The sequence below is a fragment of the Saccopteryx bilineata genome, chromosome 6, assembly GCF_036850765.1.
Source record: "Saccopteryx bilineata isolate mSacBil1 chromosome 6, mSacBil1_pri_phased_curated, whole genome shotgun sequence".
Taxonomy (NCBI): domain Eukaryota; kingdom Metazoa; phylum Chordata; class Mammalia; order Chiroptera; family Emballonuridae; genus Saccopteryx; species Saccopteryx bilineata.
The window spans coordinates 106440679-106457775 of NC_089495.1; the positions used below are offsets into that span (position 1 = coordinate 106440679).

General features: G+C 37.8%; 1 protein-coding gene across 4 annotated transcripts in view; it reads left to right on the top strand.

The window, feature by feature from the left end:
• CDADC1 (cytidine and dCMP deaminase domain containing 1) overlaps window positions 1-17097 on the top strand; it is a 58665-nt gene that overhangs the window by 22603 nt on the left and 18965 nt on the right. For all 4 annotated transcript variants that reach the window (XM_066234184.1, XM_066234185.1, XM_066234183.1 and 1 more), the window contains 3 exons: window positions 2081-2258; window positions 9672-10241; window positions 15742-15791. In XM_066234184.1, coding sequence (XP_066090281.1) covers window positions 2081-2258; window positions 9672-10241; window positions 15742-15791 — 798 coding nt within the window. The remainder of the gene's footprint in view (window positions 1-2080; window positions 2259-9671; window positions 10242-15741; window positions 15792-17097) is intronic.

The window sequence follows — 17097 nt, forward strand, 5'->3', positions numbered from 1 at the left end:
GGAGAGTCTGGGAGTTGCAGTAAGTGGAAGTGCCAAAATGGAATGCAACTTAGGCTTTTATTTGTTTTAAGTTAGGAATGGAAAAAATCTTTGTCTCAAACTTAATATATTGGCCTTAGCTAGAAACAAAATGAAAAAAAAATTTTTTTTCCTGAGGTAAAAAGACAAAATTAGCTCTGGTATGGTAAGATTTTTTGATAAGAAAAATCTTTTCCAAAGTTTCAATTAAAAAAAAAACTTGCTACAAGTACTCAGAAGTAGATACTAACATATATTTTGTGCTTGAGGAACATAAAACTCTAAAATATAGTATTTTGGCATGGGGAAGGGAAAGAGTTCAGAAATTCAAGGGAAATATAAAGCTTATTTTAAAAGCTAATATAAATAGATCTTTTATATTTTAGGTAGATTTTTGGATAGAAATATTATAAACGAAAGATTTTCGTATTCCTTTTAAATGTTGTTATAGTTTAGGAGATGACTGATTAACTCAGAATTGGAATTCTATAAAATCTCATTTATTCCTTTATGTATACATTTTATAAAATGTTCTCTCTAGTGTCAAACATTTATACTCATAACTGAAACTGAAACTTGACTATTTTAGTTAATATAGCTTTGGGCTGATCTTTAAAGTGATTTTAAATGGGTCCTATTGGGAATAACTCTAGACTAAAATCCCTTGGAAAGGGAAAGGGGAAAATGGATGCCCTTTTCTCAGTCCAAGTTCCTCTCATACCGCAACGATGCATCCCGGTCCCGAACCCAGGGTCCGGTTTGCTTTCCTAACTTCCGAGTCTTTCACTGTGAAAACAGCATAGACTATTTTGTGCCTTACATAGAACTGATTTTTACCTTAGTTTGGTTTATCTAATATTAATATTGTAACACCAGCATTTTTTACTAGTATCTGTATAAGTTAGGACACTTTAGGTTTAACATAACAACTCTTAAGAACCCTAGCAAGTCCCCAGCCTCCAGCGTTTAAAACCAAGAGTTAACCCAACCCACCACCTGTGGGTGGGTGGCTGCTGAGACAGCCAAAGCTTACTGCTCTGCCTTTGCGCCTCTCTTCCTTTCTGATACCTGAAGCATGTTTTTCATTCTTTTGAGCTTGACTATACATTTCTAAAACATTTTTTTATTACAAGTAATCAATATATTTGTGGGAAGTGGAACCACATTAGACTGCCATAGTGCTAAAATCTTTTTCTTTTATTTTATTGATGGGGGGTAGACAGAGACATCGATTTATAGTTCCACTTATTTATGCCTTCATTGATTGACTCTTGAATGTGCCCTGATGGGGGATCAAACCCACAACCCTGACATATCAGGATGATGCTCTAACCAACTGAGCTATCTGTTCAGGGCTTAAAAATTGTTTTTAAGAAAGAAGTTGAGAATTATCTTTACTTTAAATATTTTAAAATAATTTAAGACTATCTCTGCTCTAGTTCTGCCTTTTATCACCTGTATTTCTTTCAATCATGTGAACTTTATGGGCTTCACTTATTTATGTGTAAAATCACAGTTTTCCATATTTTCTTGTGACTATCTAGAAGCTTAATACTAAGTAGTCCGAGACTAGATGCTATGAGAAAAAAGTCAAATCCACTTGGTTCTTGCCCTTTACTAGGTCAAAATATATTCGTTTTTAATAGAACAAACTAATGATAATTAAATGCTTAAAAGAATTCCTAGATTTAGAATATTTCTAGTGTAAAGTCAACATTAAACATTCAGGCCCTGGCCAAGTAGTTTAGGTAGTTCGAGCATCGTCCCATTATGCTAAGGTTGTGGATTCAATCCCCAGTCAGGGCACATATAAAAATCAATCACTGAATGCATAAATAAGTAGAACAATAAATAGATGTTTCTCTCTCTCTAAATCAATCAATTAAAAAAAAAGCATTAAACATTCAGAAAAATGTTGAGACCTAATGAAAATGTACTTTTGTTTAAAGTATTCAGATAAAGAACTAAACAAAATTTTCATTTTATGAATAAATCAGTATAATCCATGATATAATTATTAGATATTGTAACTAATACATTATTATTTTGTATCTTAATATAGGTGAAGAAAACTGGCCTTGTGGTAGTGAAAAACATGAAAATTGTTGATCTTCACTGCTCGAGTAAAGATTTACATGCTGGGAAAATTGCTCTTATAAAGCATGGGTCAAGGCTGAAAAACTGTGACCTTTATTTTTCCAGAAAACCATGTTCTGCTTGTTTGAAAATGATCGTAAATGGTAAGTGCAGATAAGGCTTCATTGGGGATTACTAACACTTACCTGAGAACAGTCAGTGGAGACAATTATGTAAACACAACAGAGGTAACTTAGAAATATGTGTAATATATCTGAAGACAGTTTGATATACTATAAAGAGGAAGAGTCAGAAAGTATGGATCCTGGTCTCAGATCTGTCACTAACTAGTTAAATGATCTTTAATGTATTAGTAGACTAATGTTAACTGCTATAACAAATAAAACACTAAAATTTCAGTGGCTTAATAACCCCTGTATAGTAGTACCCCTTTATTCCTGGGGGATATGTTCTAAGACCCCCAGTGGGTGCCTTAAATTACAGAGTACTGAATCATATATATTATGTTTTTCCCATGAATGCATACCTTTTTACCTAAAGGAAGCACTTTACTGCTTTTCTTTGGCATATCCAAATTGCCAGCATCACTACTCTTGTGCTTTGAGGCCACTATTGAGTTAAAATAAGAGTACTTGAGCCTGACTGGTGGTGTCGCAGTGGATAGAGCGTCAGACTGGAACACAGAGGACCCAGCCTCATGGAAACCCTGAGGTCGCCAGCTTGAGCGCGGGCTCATCTGGTTTGAGCACAGCTCACCAGCTTGAACCCAAGGTCGCTGGCTTGAGGAAGGGGTCACTCGTTCTGCTGTTGCCCCCCAGTCAAGGCACATATGAGAAAGCACTCAATGAACCACTAAGGTGCTGCAACAAAGAATTGATGCTTCTTATCTCTCTTTCTTCTTGTCTGTCTGTCCCTCTCTCTGTTTCTGACACACACACACACACACACACACACACACACAGTACATGACCACAAGCACTGGGATAGGTACTGTGCGTCTGCAACAGTCATCTGATACCTAGATGGCTACTAAGTGACTAATGGGCAGGCAGCGTATACTGAGTGGCGGTGCTGGACAAAGGGATGATTTACCTCCAGGGTGAGACGGAATAGAATGGGGAGAGTAGCCTTATGCTACTCAGAATGGCGCAGTTTAAAACTTATGAATTGTTGTTGCTGAGCAGCAGAACTTTCTCCATGTGGTTGATTGATGGGCTCAGGCATCTTCGGTGGTACTGCTGCTGTCATCCTCAAGGGTCTCAAGTCCTCTGCATCCAAACTGAGAAAGAAAACAGAGAAGCCATGCCTGCTCTTAAAAATGCAGGCCTGGAAGCCACATGCATCATTCTGTTCATATCCATTGTGGGAACTGTAGTTCCTGGCTGGGCAGCTGCCTCCCAGTGACCACTCTATACTTTGGAAGGAGGAACACAGATTATTAATGTGTAGCTATCCATCTCTGTCTTACCAGGCTACTCACTAAACCTCTCTGTGCTTATGATCCCCCCCCCCCCCCCGTAAGTGTGCAGACCCTGATATTTAAAAAATATATCTTTTACATAGGTACTGTGATATTGTGCTTTATAACATGAATTATAGATTTGGTCTTCATCCCATTCCTCGCACAGAGAAACTAAAATCCCTTGGAATTAACTGAGTGCTAACAGTGATAAAGGTGTCTTTTGTTATTCATAACAAGCACCTTTCAACCGCACCTGAGTTTCTGTTAAGTGATTTTTGGAAAATTCCCGTGGGTGGGGCTTGGTTGCGAGGGAAACCAACCAACCAGGTGATTAGAGGATTGGAACTTTCAACCTCACCTCCTAGACCTCTGAGAAGAAAAGAGGGGTTAAGTTCAATCACCAAAGGTCAATGATTTAATCTACCATGCCTATGTAAAGAAGCCTCATTCAGAGAGTTTCTGGGGAGAAAAGGTGAATATAGTTCCTAATCCTTTTCCTCAAGGAGTTATTGGGGCCCCAAAACAACAATGCAGCACATCATCCAGTACCAAATGAGTGATACAGGCTCTAAGTGATAAGAGATCAGAGGAGAAATAGTGATCCTTGCAGGCTGGCATGCTATGAAAGACTAGGGCTTAAGCTGCATCTTGAGGAGTCAGAGGTAGAGGAGGAGGAAAACACCCTGGTCAGGGGCACAGCATATATGTGGGGTTGCAAATTGTGAGATGCGAGGTTCTGGGGGAGGGTTCGTTTTCAAATGGAGAATTTTTCTTGGGGAGACTAGTGGTAGATGGCTTATCATGAGAGGTTATGGTTTAGTGGCCTTTGGGCCTTATTTTATAGAACAGAGCTCCTAAACTTGTTTGAGAAAGAGCTATTTTTATTTACATCGAAGGCCAGTTTAAGAGTAATGATCAAGCCTGACCAGGTGGTGCCACAGTGGATAGAGCGTCAGTCTGGGATGCAGAGGACCCAGGTTCGAGACCTTGAGGTCTCAAGATTGAGCGCAGGCTCATCTGGTTTGAGCAAAGCTCACCAGCTTGGACCCAAGGTCAGTGGCCTGAGCAAGGGGTTACTCGGTCTGCTGTGGCCCCACAGTCAAGGCACATATGAAAAAGCAATCAATGAACAACTAAGGTGCCACAACAAAAAACTAATGATTGATTAGTTTCTCATCTCTCTCTGTTCCTGTCTGTCTGTCCCTATCTATCCCTCTCTCTGATTCTCTCTCTGTCTCAGTAAAAATAAATAAATTAATTTAAAAAAAGAGTAATGATCAGGTCCATGGTGAAGGTGGTGCCCTTGAGCTACAAGAGGAAGCACTTCCAGAAGAAGTGATCATGTGTCTAGAGCCCCTGGCCTGCAGCAGTGTAGATGTCTATGATACAGTCTTTCCCCTGCAATTACAAGTAGAGAAGATAGGTAAGATGGTGGTGGCATTTTTTTCTTCTTTTCCCAATTAACTGGAAAGATTATATATTTACTTTATCATTTGTTTTTTTAATTCTATTCATCAATATTACCACTAAAATTTTTGAGCAGAATGTAATATGATTAAAATTATTATTACTTATTTTTGTTATTGAATTGGAGCATGAAAAGATAAAAGATTGAGAACATGATTAGTAGGCTGTTGCGTTGGGCAGGGTATCAAATAGAATTCAAAGGGTGACATTGATATAAAAGGGGAAACTGTGAAAGAACCAAAACATTTTTTTTTTCATTTTTCCAAAGCTGGAAACGGGGTGGCAGTCAGACAGACTCCCGCATGCGCCCGACCAGGATCCACCCGGCATGCCCACCAGGGGGCGATGCTCTGCCCATCTGGGGCATCACTCTGTTGCATCCAGAGCCATCCTAGCACCTGAGGCAGAGGCCACAGAGCCATCCTCAGCGCCCGGGCAAACTTTGCTCCAATGGAGCCTTGGCTGCAGGAGGGGAAGAGAGAGACAGAAAGGAAGGAGAGGGGGAGGCATGGAGAAGCAGATGGGCACTTCTCCTGTGTGCCCTGGCCGGGAATCGAACCCGGGACTTCTGCACGCCATGCCGATGCTCTACCACTGAGCCAACTGGCCAGGGGCGCAAAACATTTTTTGACTGATCTCTTCTAGAATCAAAGGAGAAAAGTGAATAAAAGATAGTTGTGGAAAAAAAAAAAGATAGTTGTGTTTTGTGCTTAGCTGACTGTGCTGTAAGGAGAGGCAGATTTAATGGCAGGCGCACCAGGCGCATGCCCTGGGCTATGACTTCTGAAGGGCCTGCAAAACCCCAACTTTACACTTTTTTCTAATGTAAGGGGCCCATATTTTCTTCTGTGCCCGGGGCCTCAACTGACCTTAATCTGCCTCTTAGGAACCTCAGAGCCAAGAATAAAAAGTAGAGAAGTGCAAGTTACTGACCACTGCTTGATATCTTTAGTTTAAGACATTTAAACCTGCCAAGAGAGATAATGAAATGTGGAAAATCAGAAAGAGCCTACAATGGAAGTACTTTTATGTTAGTGTTAGGCCTATATATAAATAAAATTGCTAAATTAGATTAGGTTTATATATCATACTTCTCACAAAAATTAGGGGATATTTTATCACTTTATACTCATTTTGAAATATCCTCTAATTTTTGTGAGAAGTCTATATCTTGGGAAGTAGCTTAGTTTAACTCTATGCTATTGCTAAAGTATTAATACTTAGTTATAATTCTTGTTACATAGCAAAGATTTCTAAAGCATAGTTGTTCTCAAAGTGTGGTCTGTGAACTCCTGATAAATCACAAGGTCAAAACTATTTTCATAATACTGCTACATTTGCACTAATAGTACCAAAACGGTGGTGAATAAAACCACTGTTGCCTCGTAAGAATCAAGGCAGTAGAAGTCATTGTACTCTTTGTGGCCACATACTTGAAGTTGAAAAAAAGAAAGAAAGAAAAAGAATGTCTTTGATGAAACAGTAAAAATTATTAATTTTATTAAATCCTAACTCTTGAGTATACATCTTTATAATATATTGTGTGAGAAAATAGGAGGTAGACATAAAGCACTTTTGCTACAAACGTAGTGTGAAGGTTACCTTATGGAAGTACCACCTATGGAAATGTTTGAGTTATGAACTGAATTATCCACTTTTTCATGGAACACTATGATCTGACAAACTATAATTATTTACTCTTGCCTATTTTGCAGACATGGTCTCAAAAATGAGTTTAAGTGATCCTGTTGCTTCCAGGAAAACACTGACAGTATTTGTTGCCAGTGATAAAAATTTGAGTCTTCAAGCGGAAATGAAAGTTTTTTAAAACTTGTATTCACCGTCATTAGCTTATAGCTTCCCAGCTCTTAAGACTCTTCTGGATGAGATTAGTGATAATATTGATGAATAGAATTTAAAAAAATAATAATGGAATTTAACCTAACAGTACAAAAAATTGTTATGATTTCTGGTTCTATATTGTAACTAACCTTTAAGACATTGTCCTTTTTCAAATTTTTTATGTAGTATCAAAGAGGAATATTCACAACTATCTGAAATGGCTGTTAAAATACTCCTTTTTCAACTCTATGTCTGTGTGAGGATGGATACTTTTCGTACACTTCAGTGAAAACCTATGGCAGTAGTGTGAAAGCAGCAACAGATTTGGGAGTCCAGGCACCTTCTATTAAAGCCAGATAAATTGATTTGTAAATATTTAAAACAATGTCATTCTCCTATACTAGTTTTTGTTGTTTTGAAAATATGGTTATTTTTCATTGAACTATGTTACCTATATTAATGTATAATATGTTCTTTATTATTATTTTTAGTGGATTAAAATTTTTAAATGTTTGTTTTAATTTTCTAATACATTAAATATCAGTAGATAAAGTCCACACCTCTTTCAGAGCCTCATTAATTTTAATTATATTACTTTTTTTTTTTTTTTTTTTTGCATTTTTCTGAAGCTGGAAACAGGGAGAGACAGTCAGACAGACTCCCGCATGCGCCCGACCGGGATCCACCCGGCACGCCCACCAGGGGGCGATGCTCTGCCCACCAGGGGGCGATGCTCTGCCCATCCTGGGCGTCGCCATGTTGCGACCCTCCTGGGTGTCGCCATGTTGGGACCAGAGCCACTCTAGCGCCTGGGGCAGAGGCCACAGAGCCATCCCCAGCGCCCGGGCCATCTTTGCTCCAGTGGAGCCTTGGCTGCGGGAGGGGAAGAGAGAGACAGAGAGGAAGGCGCGGCGGAGGGGTGGAGAAGCAAATGGGCGCTTCTCCTATGTGCCCTGGCCGGGAATCGAACCCGGGTCCTCCGCACGCTAGGCCGACGCTCTACCGCTGAGCCAACCGGCCAGGGCCGAGCCTCATTAATTTTAAAGGATGTAATGGCGTCTGAGACAAAAAAAAAATGGGAAAACTTTTATGGTAGCATTTGCCACTGGTACATGAATTATTGTTTAAACAGTGCATCCCTCTGCTCCTTGAATCAGGATTATAGAAGTAACCAGGATGTTTAGATGAAAGATTAACTATCACTACCGGTTAGGAAATGGATTATGAGAATTCCAGCAGCGGGAAGGTGAAATGCAGCCATGGGAAACATTATGATACGAGCTTTCAAAATTGTTTTATAGTTCACGCCACAGCTAGCGTCAGGAGTAGCAGGGAGTAGATAGAAATGTGCATTTGTTCAACTAAGACTTTTTAGTTCACCTGTTACTTTGCATGCAACAACATCCTGTGAGCCATCTGTCCAGTCACTTCTGGGCACAGTCATAGAAAATGTCTTTCTTTAGCTACAGTTAAATGAGTTAATAGCAAAGGGTCTCTGCTATAAATAATAATTAATTGATGAGCATTTGGGTGCTTAACTCTGTGTAAGACATTATTCAATATTAAATATTTAATTATTCAAAATTAAAATAATTTTTGTATGTTTGTTACTCAGTTTTGTTTTCTCTTTTGTTTCTCTTTTGTAAATTGTTCATATCTTATGGATTCTCTTGAGGCCTAGTTCTTATCATTTTATACCTGTATATGCTCTTAATGAATTAAAATTTTCTCTGTATATTAAAGATTACCAACCTTTCCTCTGCCACACTGATGAAAAATGTTCCTTCTAGTTTGTTCTGTTTTTAATTTTGTGCACTTAAAAGAAAAAATCCCTCTTGCTGCCCTCCCCCACTACTGCTGTCACATTTTAAGTTCTTTGTGGGCATTTTGGGTAACTCTATAATATTTTGTTATGAGGAGGATCCTAATTTGTTTAGCTGTTTTCCCATTCTGTCCATTTAGTTCTTTTCTATTTTTCTTGACTGTTTTAAATAATGCTGCACTAAATATATTTATACATGTTTTGTTTTTGTTGGGGTTTTTTGTTTGTTTTTTGGGGGTTTTTTAGTCTGTATTTAGAATATTTTTCAGAAGAAAAATTCAGAGTACAGGTATATTTTTAATATGTGGTTGAGTGGTTTATTTCAGATACAAAACTCTAGACCACTATTAGTTGTTGGCTATGATATTTCTAAAAGCAACCATTCGATTACTTGTAGGACTCTGGCATATAGTGCCAGCAGTGGACTTGGGGACCACCCTCAGCAAAGCCAGTGATTACACATATACCTCTCGTGGTCTTTGTTAGGGGTTGGCCAACTTTCCTATAAAGGGCCAGATAATAAATATTTTAGGCTTGCATACCATGTGGTATCTCTACAGCTATTCAGCTCTCAACTCAGCTACTCCATTGTACTGTAAAAGCAGCCAGAGACTGTATCAATGAATGGTGGGTTCTTGTTCCAATAAAACTTTATTTATGGTCACTAAAATTCAAATTTCATATGATTCTTATGTGTTACAAAATATTATTGTTTTTTTTTTATTTTCCCAACTACTTAAAACTGTAAGATCTGTTCTTAACGTACAAACCATACAAAAATAGGCAACAGGTGGGATATGGCCTGTGGGCCATGGTTTGCCAATAGGCTGTATTATTGGTGACCTGGTAATAGACATTTACTGATTTCATTGGGACCTCTGAATCTACTGCAGTGATATGGAGGGTTTATCAAGAAAACCATTAATTTCAGCTAATAATTACCATTTATATTTTGTATTTCAGCTGGAGTTAACCGAATTTCATATTGGCCTGCTGATCCAGAAATAAGTTTGCTTTCTGAAGCTTCTAGTTCTGAAGATGCAAAGTTAGATGCCAAAGCAGTGGAGAGACTGAAATCAAACAGTAGGGCCCACGTGTGTGTCTTGCTTCAGCCTTTGGTGTGTTATATGATGCAGTTTGTAGAGGAGACCTCTTACAAATGTGATTTTATTCAAAAAATTGCAAAAACATTTCCAGATGCTAACATTAACTTTTATTCCGAATGTAGACAAGAAAGAATAAAAGAATTTGAAATGTTATTTTTGGTTTCAAGTGAAGAGTTACATAAGCAAATACTGATGACTATCGGTTTGGAGAACCTGTGTGAAAATCCATACTTCAGCAATCTAAGGCAAAACATGAAAGACCTGGTTCTACTTTTGGCCACAGTAGCTTCCAGTGTGCCCAACTTTCAACACTTTGGATTTTACTGTGCCAGTACTGACCAGATCAATGAAATTCACAATCAAAGTTTGCCACAAGAAATTGCAAGGCACTGTATGGTTCAGGCCCGGTTATTGGCATATCGAACTGGTAAGTTGTATGCTTAGCTTATAAATTGGGGCTTATTGATTGGGTTGCATTATTTCAGAAGTAAAGTGTGTTCATCTCGTCTGTGGTAGAGTTCATTTACTCTCAGTAAAGTTTTGCTGGTCGTACACTGTAGAGAGATTAGTGAGACCCTTGAGTAGATAACTCCTTCCTTAGAGCAGTTAAGATTCCTTGTGGCCTTATAATTTAGTGCTACATTTATAAATCAGGGCCTGATTCTCTAGGCTCTTCCTTCTGCTTCTTGTTTTTATCATTTCACTGTTCATCGGTCTCTGCACTAGAAAGAGGACAAAAGAGAAAGAGAGAGAACCAAATCATTCATTTTTTTTAACTCTTCAATATTTTTATATGTATTCAATATTAATAAAAAACTTTAAAAATCTTTATAATATATGAATTCAAAATAACTAACAGAATCAAAGTAAAGAATATTGGCAGATTTTTTCCAATTGCTAATATGTCTTTAATCAGCAAGTAGAGAAATCAAACCTTTTTACTTTATTATGTTATGGTATGCATGGGTACATGTGTTAAAAAGGAAAATGTTTCTTGGGAATTTTCTATATTGTATGTTTCCAATTATGTAATTCTACTTATAGAACAGTGTTTTTACATCCTATCAAATGTAAAATTTTTCAAAGTAAATGAATCGTGGTCACTTTTTAAAATACAACTTTGAAATAAGGAAAAAAATTCAGGCAGGAAGAGCAGTAGAGTAAGATTTGTTGAGTAAAATAGTAGGATTTTAAAAACTTATCCCAAGAAAGAGGGAAAAGCGAAATAATCTTCAGGAAAGGTTCATATAAATGCCACTTGTCTGCAGTGTGTTCTAAACAAAGACCACAGGTCAGAGTTACTTCAGTAGAACAGAGATTCTCAACTGGCAGCGGATCAGAACCACCACTGAAACTTTATTAAAAGACAAATACTCAGATTCCAACCCAGACTAAACCAAGTTCCTAAGGGTGTGGCCTATGCTTATGAATTTTTAAAGTTCTGCAAGAAATTCTGACATTCAGCAGGGTTAATACTTTTATTAAAGAATAATTCTACTATAGGCATAAGCTATATGAATGCAAACAACTCTACAGCTTAAAGTCTGATTTAATGTTATTCTTTTACAAGTGAACTATACATTTGTCTCTTTGCCAAAACAAGCTTTATAAATAATTCTTATCTAAACCATTCTAGAAAGACAAATATAAATGGGAACAGCCGTAACAGCTATAATTCATGAGTTCCCCTTTGCTAATTAGAGTGCAGAAGATTCCAGAGTGAGTGGAAGCTGGGAAATACAAACATGCTGTTCTCTGACTCAACATCAGTGCTTCCTACTTCTCATAGACTCTGTATGACTCATTCATACAAGGTATGAGTCCAGTGACTAAAGATGCAGTAATGTTTAAATATTAATTTGTATATATATTCTCTATTAGATTATAAATTTATCCACCACTTCTGTGCAGTTTCTTTACATAAAACCATGCCTCTGCACTTGATGAGCAATTTAAAAGATATTTTAAGGTTAAGTTATGACTGCATCTGACTTTTTTTGCCCAGAATCCAAATCCTAAATAGAATGTTATTCTCTGTCATGCACTCCACTCCACTGAGAGCTCTTCCCAGGAAGAGATATCTTCAGCATTTTTCCTTAGTGCTAAGCACAGTGTCACAGTGTGTTGAACGGGTAAAGGAAATCTTTTCATATCCAAAGTTAAATGCTCCACAGTCCCTTATCCCAAACCCTTGAAGCCAGATGAAAAGGGATTCAGAATTTTTCAGATTTCAGAAAGGTTATATGGTGCATATACTGAAATTGCATAGCAGTCCCAGGTGGGGTCTGGGGCAGTACCTTGTAACCAAATACATTTACACAAGTGGAGTAAAATGTATGAATATTTGCATTAATATTTATGAAATATAGCCACAAAATAACTACATCAAGCTGTCAAAAAAGAAGAGAAGAAAGAAAAAAAACTTGATATAAGAGATTTCAGATAAGGAATTCTAGACCTTTTTATTTTATTCTAATTAATAGGTAAAGAAACCATTCAATTAAACTATTTCATTTAAAAATATACATATGATTCAAATGAATTCTAAAACCTCTACAAGAGTTTTCTAAAAGTAGTTGAAAGTAGGTCCTTAATAACTGCTTTTTGAATGATGACTAGGGTCCACAAATGTGTCATTTAAAGTGTGTTTCTGTGATACTTTAAGGTAGCAAAACAGTGACAATTTTAATTTTAGGGGAAAAATGAGTTAGGAGGGCATTACATCTTACCTACCTAGTTGAAGAGTGATTTTTAATTTCTTTTTTGGGTCCTGTTTTCCTCTTAGACTAGGCATTTTCCAAATTGAGAATTATACCTTCCTCCTAAACCATAATTTTTTTTTATTATTTTCTTTTTTTAGCAAAAGAGACAGATAGATGCAGACAGACAGCAAGGGAGGGAGATGAGAAGCATCAACTTGTAGGCATGCTGGTAGAGGATCACATTTTTCCTCCCTCTCGACAAAGTTTAGTCTGTCCCCAGACTGAAACAGAAAAAGTGGCTCCTGAGACTAAAAAACACAACATGAAAAATACTCAGTGTACGTGGTCGGAAAAGTGGGCTCTTAATATGAAAAATTTCTATTTTAGTTTTTCGGGGTTTTTTTGTTTCAGATTTATGCATGGATTAAGTACACTTTTACTCCTAGTAAAGAAAGGTTCTGGTTTTGCAGACAAAGATACTCTATGTTTATAACTTCTGCCACCTGCCTTAGAAATGATCATAAAACCATAATTATAGTTTTTTCTCCACATGTTTTATTCTGAAGGTCTTGGAAGAATATTTTGGTTACACCAAAATCTCTTTCTTGACTGTTTCTACCCTATACAGTAAGCCCTCCCCCCACACACACACTTCCTTCCTACGCATCGTGTTAATTTCCTGCACAGCACACAGCACATAGGTGTTTCCTTGTTCCTGTCTTCCTCCCTCATCACACAGACTATAAGGTTCATGAATACCGGGACTTCTGCTTCCCTCACCACTGTTCACTTGGGCATTCAATAAAAGGAAATGTTTTATGAAATTCTTGACAACAAAGGGAGGGGCAGAAGAAAGGCAAGTAGGTTGGGTCCAGAGGGCTAAATTTTAGTCACTTAATTTCTTTGCTTGTTTTGTCATCTAGAAAAGGAAATTTTAACTGCTTTACCTTTGGGGTAAAATTGAGGTAACAAGTAAAAACTGCTTAAAATAAATTATGCAAATGTTTTGTGATAAAACCCAAGCTTGCTTAAACTGAATGATGTTAGGGAATTAAAATAAAGAATAGAAAGAAAATATGTGGGGAGAGGAGCAGGAAGCATCAACTTGTAGTAGTTGCTTCTCACATGTGCCTTGACCAGGCAAGCCCAGGGTTTCTAACCTAAACCTCAGCGTTCCAGGTCAATGCTTTATCCACTGCGCCACCACAGGTCAGGCAGTTATCCTAGTTTTAAATGTATAGGTAGAATAAAGTTTCTTTGTACTTTTACTAGAAAAACATTTAAATATGTTCTCATTGGAAGGATTAATTTTAAGGAAATTGTAGGGTGAAGCCACAGTTTCGTTTAATACTCACCAATATGAAAATGTTCTAGAGTAAGTTCATGGATATTTGTTACTTACTCTGTGTAAATGTATCTACTTAGCTACATTATTAGTCCCTTATTAAGATTTTGATAAATTCTATGGTTTTCATAATTAATATATAATTATCTTAGAAATTTGAAACTCACCCTGTATCAGTAAAAGGAAAAAGTCAACCCTTTATATATAGAATAATTTGGTTTTTAAATTTGGTTTTTAAATCTATTTTGGTTTTTAAATCTTGGTTTTAAATCTATTTTGGTTTTTAAATTTTGTTTCATATTAATGGTTTTAAGAAGTTCAGCTTTGGCCTGACCAGGTGGTAGCGCAGTGGATAGAGCATTGGACTGGGACGGAGAGGACCCAGGTTCAAAACCCCGATGTTGCTGGTTTGAGCTTGAGTGTGGGCTCACCAGCTTGAGCGCGGGCTCACCAGCTTGAGTGCAGGGTCGCTAGCTTGAGTGTGGGATCATAGACATGACCCCATGGTCGCTGGCTTGAGCCCAAAGGTCACTGGCTTGAAGCCTAAGGTTGCTGGCTTGAGCCCAAGGTCACTGGCTTGAGCAAGAGGTCACTTGCTCTGCTGTAGCCTACCCCAGTCAAGGCACGTATGAGAAAGCAATCACTGAACAACTAAGGAGGTGCAATGAAGAATTGATGCTTCTCATCTCTCTCTCTTCCTGTCTCTGTCCTTATCTGTTCCTCTCTCTGACTCTCTCTGTCTCTGTCAAAAAAAGGAGAAGTATGGCTTTGGCCTTGGTGGGTTGGCTCAGCAGTAGAACATCAGCCTGATGTATGGAAGTCCTGGGTCCGTTTCCCAGTAAGGGCACACAGGAGACACAACCATCTGCTTCTCCACCTCCCTTATTTCTCTCTCTCTCTCTCTCTCTCTCTCTCTCTCTGTTCCCACAGCAATGGCTCAAATGGTTCTGAGCAGTTTGGTCCCAGGTGCTGAGGATGGCTCCATGGCCTCGCCTCAAGTGCTGAAATAGTTCAGTTGCCGAGCAACAGAGCAGCAGATCCAGAGGGGCAGAGCATTGCCCTGTAGGGGGCTTGCTGGGTAGATCTTGGTCAGGTGCATGTGGGAGTCTGTCTCTGCCTCCCTGCCTCCCACCTCTCACTTAATAAATAAAAAGAAAGAAGTGCAACTTTTTACTTGTTGCAGAGATTTGGGTTCTGCCGGAAAATGATAACCTTACAATTCAGTTAGATATGAGCATCATGTCACTTACTTGGCTTTTCTTTTTTTTCTGGTAAAGGCAAATTATGAAGGTCAGGGGAAGGACAACATATTCTTTAAATCAAAATCCCTTTCATGTACTTTCCAGCAGTGTAAATCTATGAAAGCCCATAAAGATTTGTTTATGTTTGCATTAAAAATATGAACATTTTTCTTAGCAAGGACATTTGCATGAAATGTATTTTCCATGACTAAAGTATAAAAAATGCTAGAAGACAGATTTGATTGTTGTGAATAATTATTACATTAAACTCAAAAGTTCAGAAACTGGTTTTTTAATCAGTTTTATTATCTGTTAGAAATAATTGTTTAAAAACTGAGTTGGTGGTAGAAAATCAATCGTTATATTCAATTCTGGTTATAGCTCTGAAGTGGCCTGCCCGTGGACCCTGCCATTTCAATGAGCTCCTCAGATAGATCACATATGACTCCTTGGTATTGATTCCCATATTCTATGCTCAAAAATATTTATTTTAGTGATTTTCTATAGTTTGTGAAATATCAGGAAATGCTGCTACATTTAGAAAATGTTTCGATAAATATGTTTTTATTTTTGAAAAATGTATTTCTGAAACTAACAAATCACTGATTTTTATTGAGTTAATTGCCATTTATATTTCAGAGGATCATAAAATAGGAGTTGGAGCAGTAATTTGGGCAGAGAGAAAATCTGTAAGTGTCAAAATAATTCTGTAAACATTTACCTTTATTTTCTTTAAATATATTACATTTTATTGACCCATTGCATTAATATTTTGTATTGGTGATGTTATTATGTTCTATAAGCATTTCTTTATTCCCTCAACAATTTGCTGGGTAGATTTGTTTAGCAAACACTTAATGAACACTTTTTACAGGGTAGGCACTGTGCAAAAGTGTATAGTAGGGAATTAAAGACCATATTTTCTGCCTTTCATGGTCATGCATACAGAGAAGTGGAAAAGAGACTGGTATGTAAGTATGATTATAACATGATAAACCATGAAAGCACGAAGGAGGAACCTTAACTTTGTTTGGAGAAATGAGTAAAATATTCTCGGAGGTAGTAAGACACTACTTGTCTGGAGAAATGAACAGGAATTCACCAGGCAAAGCAGTTTCACAGGACTAGAAGGATAACAGGCAGAGGTAGGCAGCATGAGAGAATGTGGGGAAATTCAAGTGACTTGGGGTGTCCAGAGTCCTATGTTTAATAGTACTATAAAAACGCTTGTATTTCATGTAGAGAGTTTGGGGTTTATTGTTTAGACAGTGGAGTACTCTAGCACAGTGCTAACCAGTAGAAATAAAAAGAAAGCCACATATTTAATTTTAAATTTTATAGAAATCATATTAAAAGAAATAGGTAAAGCCCTGGCTGGTTGGCTCAGTGGTAGAGCATTGGCCTGGCGTGCAGGAGTTCTGGGTTCGATTCCTGCCCAGGGCATACAGGAGAGGCGCCCATCTGCTTCTCCACCCCTCCCCCTCTCCTTCCTCTCTGTCTCTCTCTTCCCCTCCCACAGCCAGGGCTCCATTGGATCAGGGTTTGCCTGGGCACTGAGGATGGCTCTATGGCCTCTGCCTCAGGCGCTAGAATGGCTCTGGTTGCAACAGAGCAATGCCCCAGATAGGCAGAGCATCGCCCTCTGGTGGGCATGCCGGGTGGATCCTGGTCGGGCGCATGTGGAAGTCTGACTGCCTCCCCGTTTCCAACTTCAGAAAAATACAAAAAATAAAAAAATAATAAAAAAATTAAAATAAATAAAAAAATAAAATAAAGAAATAGGTGAATTCATTTGAAGAATATATTTTAATCTAATCTGTCCAGAAATGATTTCAATGAGTAATCAATATAAAAGATTATTAATAAAATATTCTTCAGTTTCGGGAGTATGGTCTTCAAAACCTTATGTCTATTTTACACTTAACCACACCTCTCAGTTTGGACTAGCCACCCTTGGCTGTGGCTACCTCTGTTGGATAGTGCAACCCAAGAATC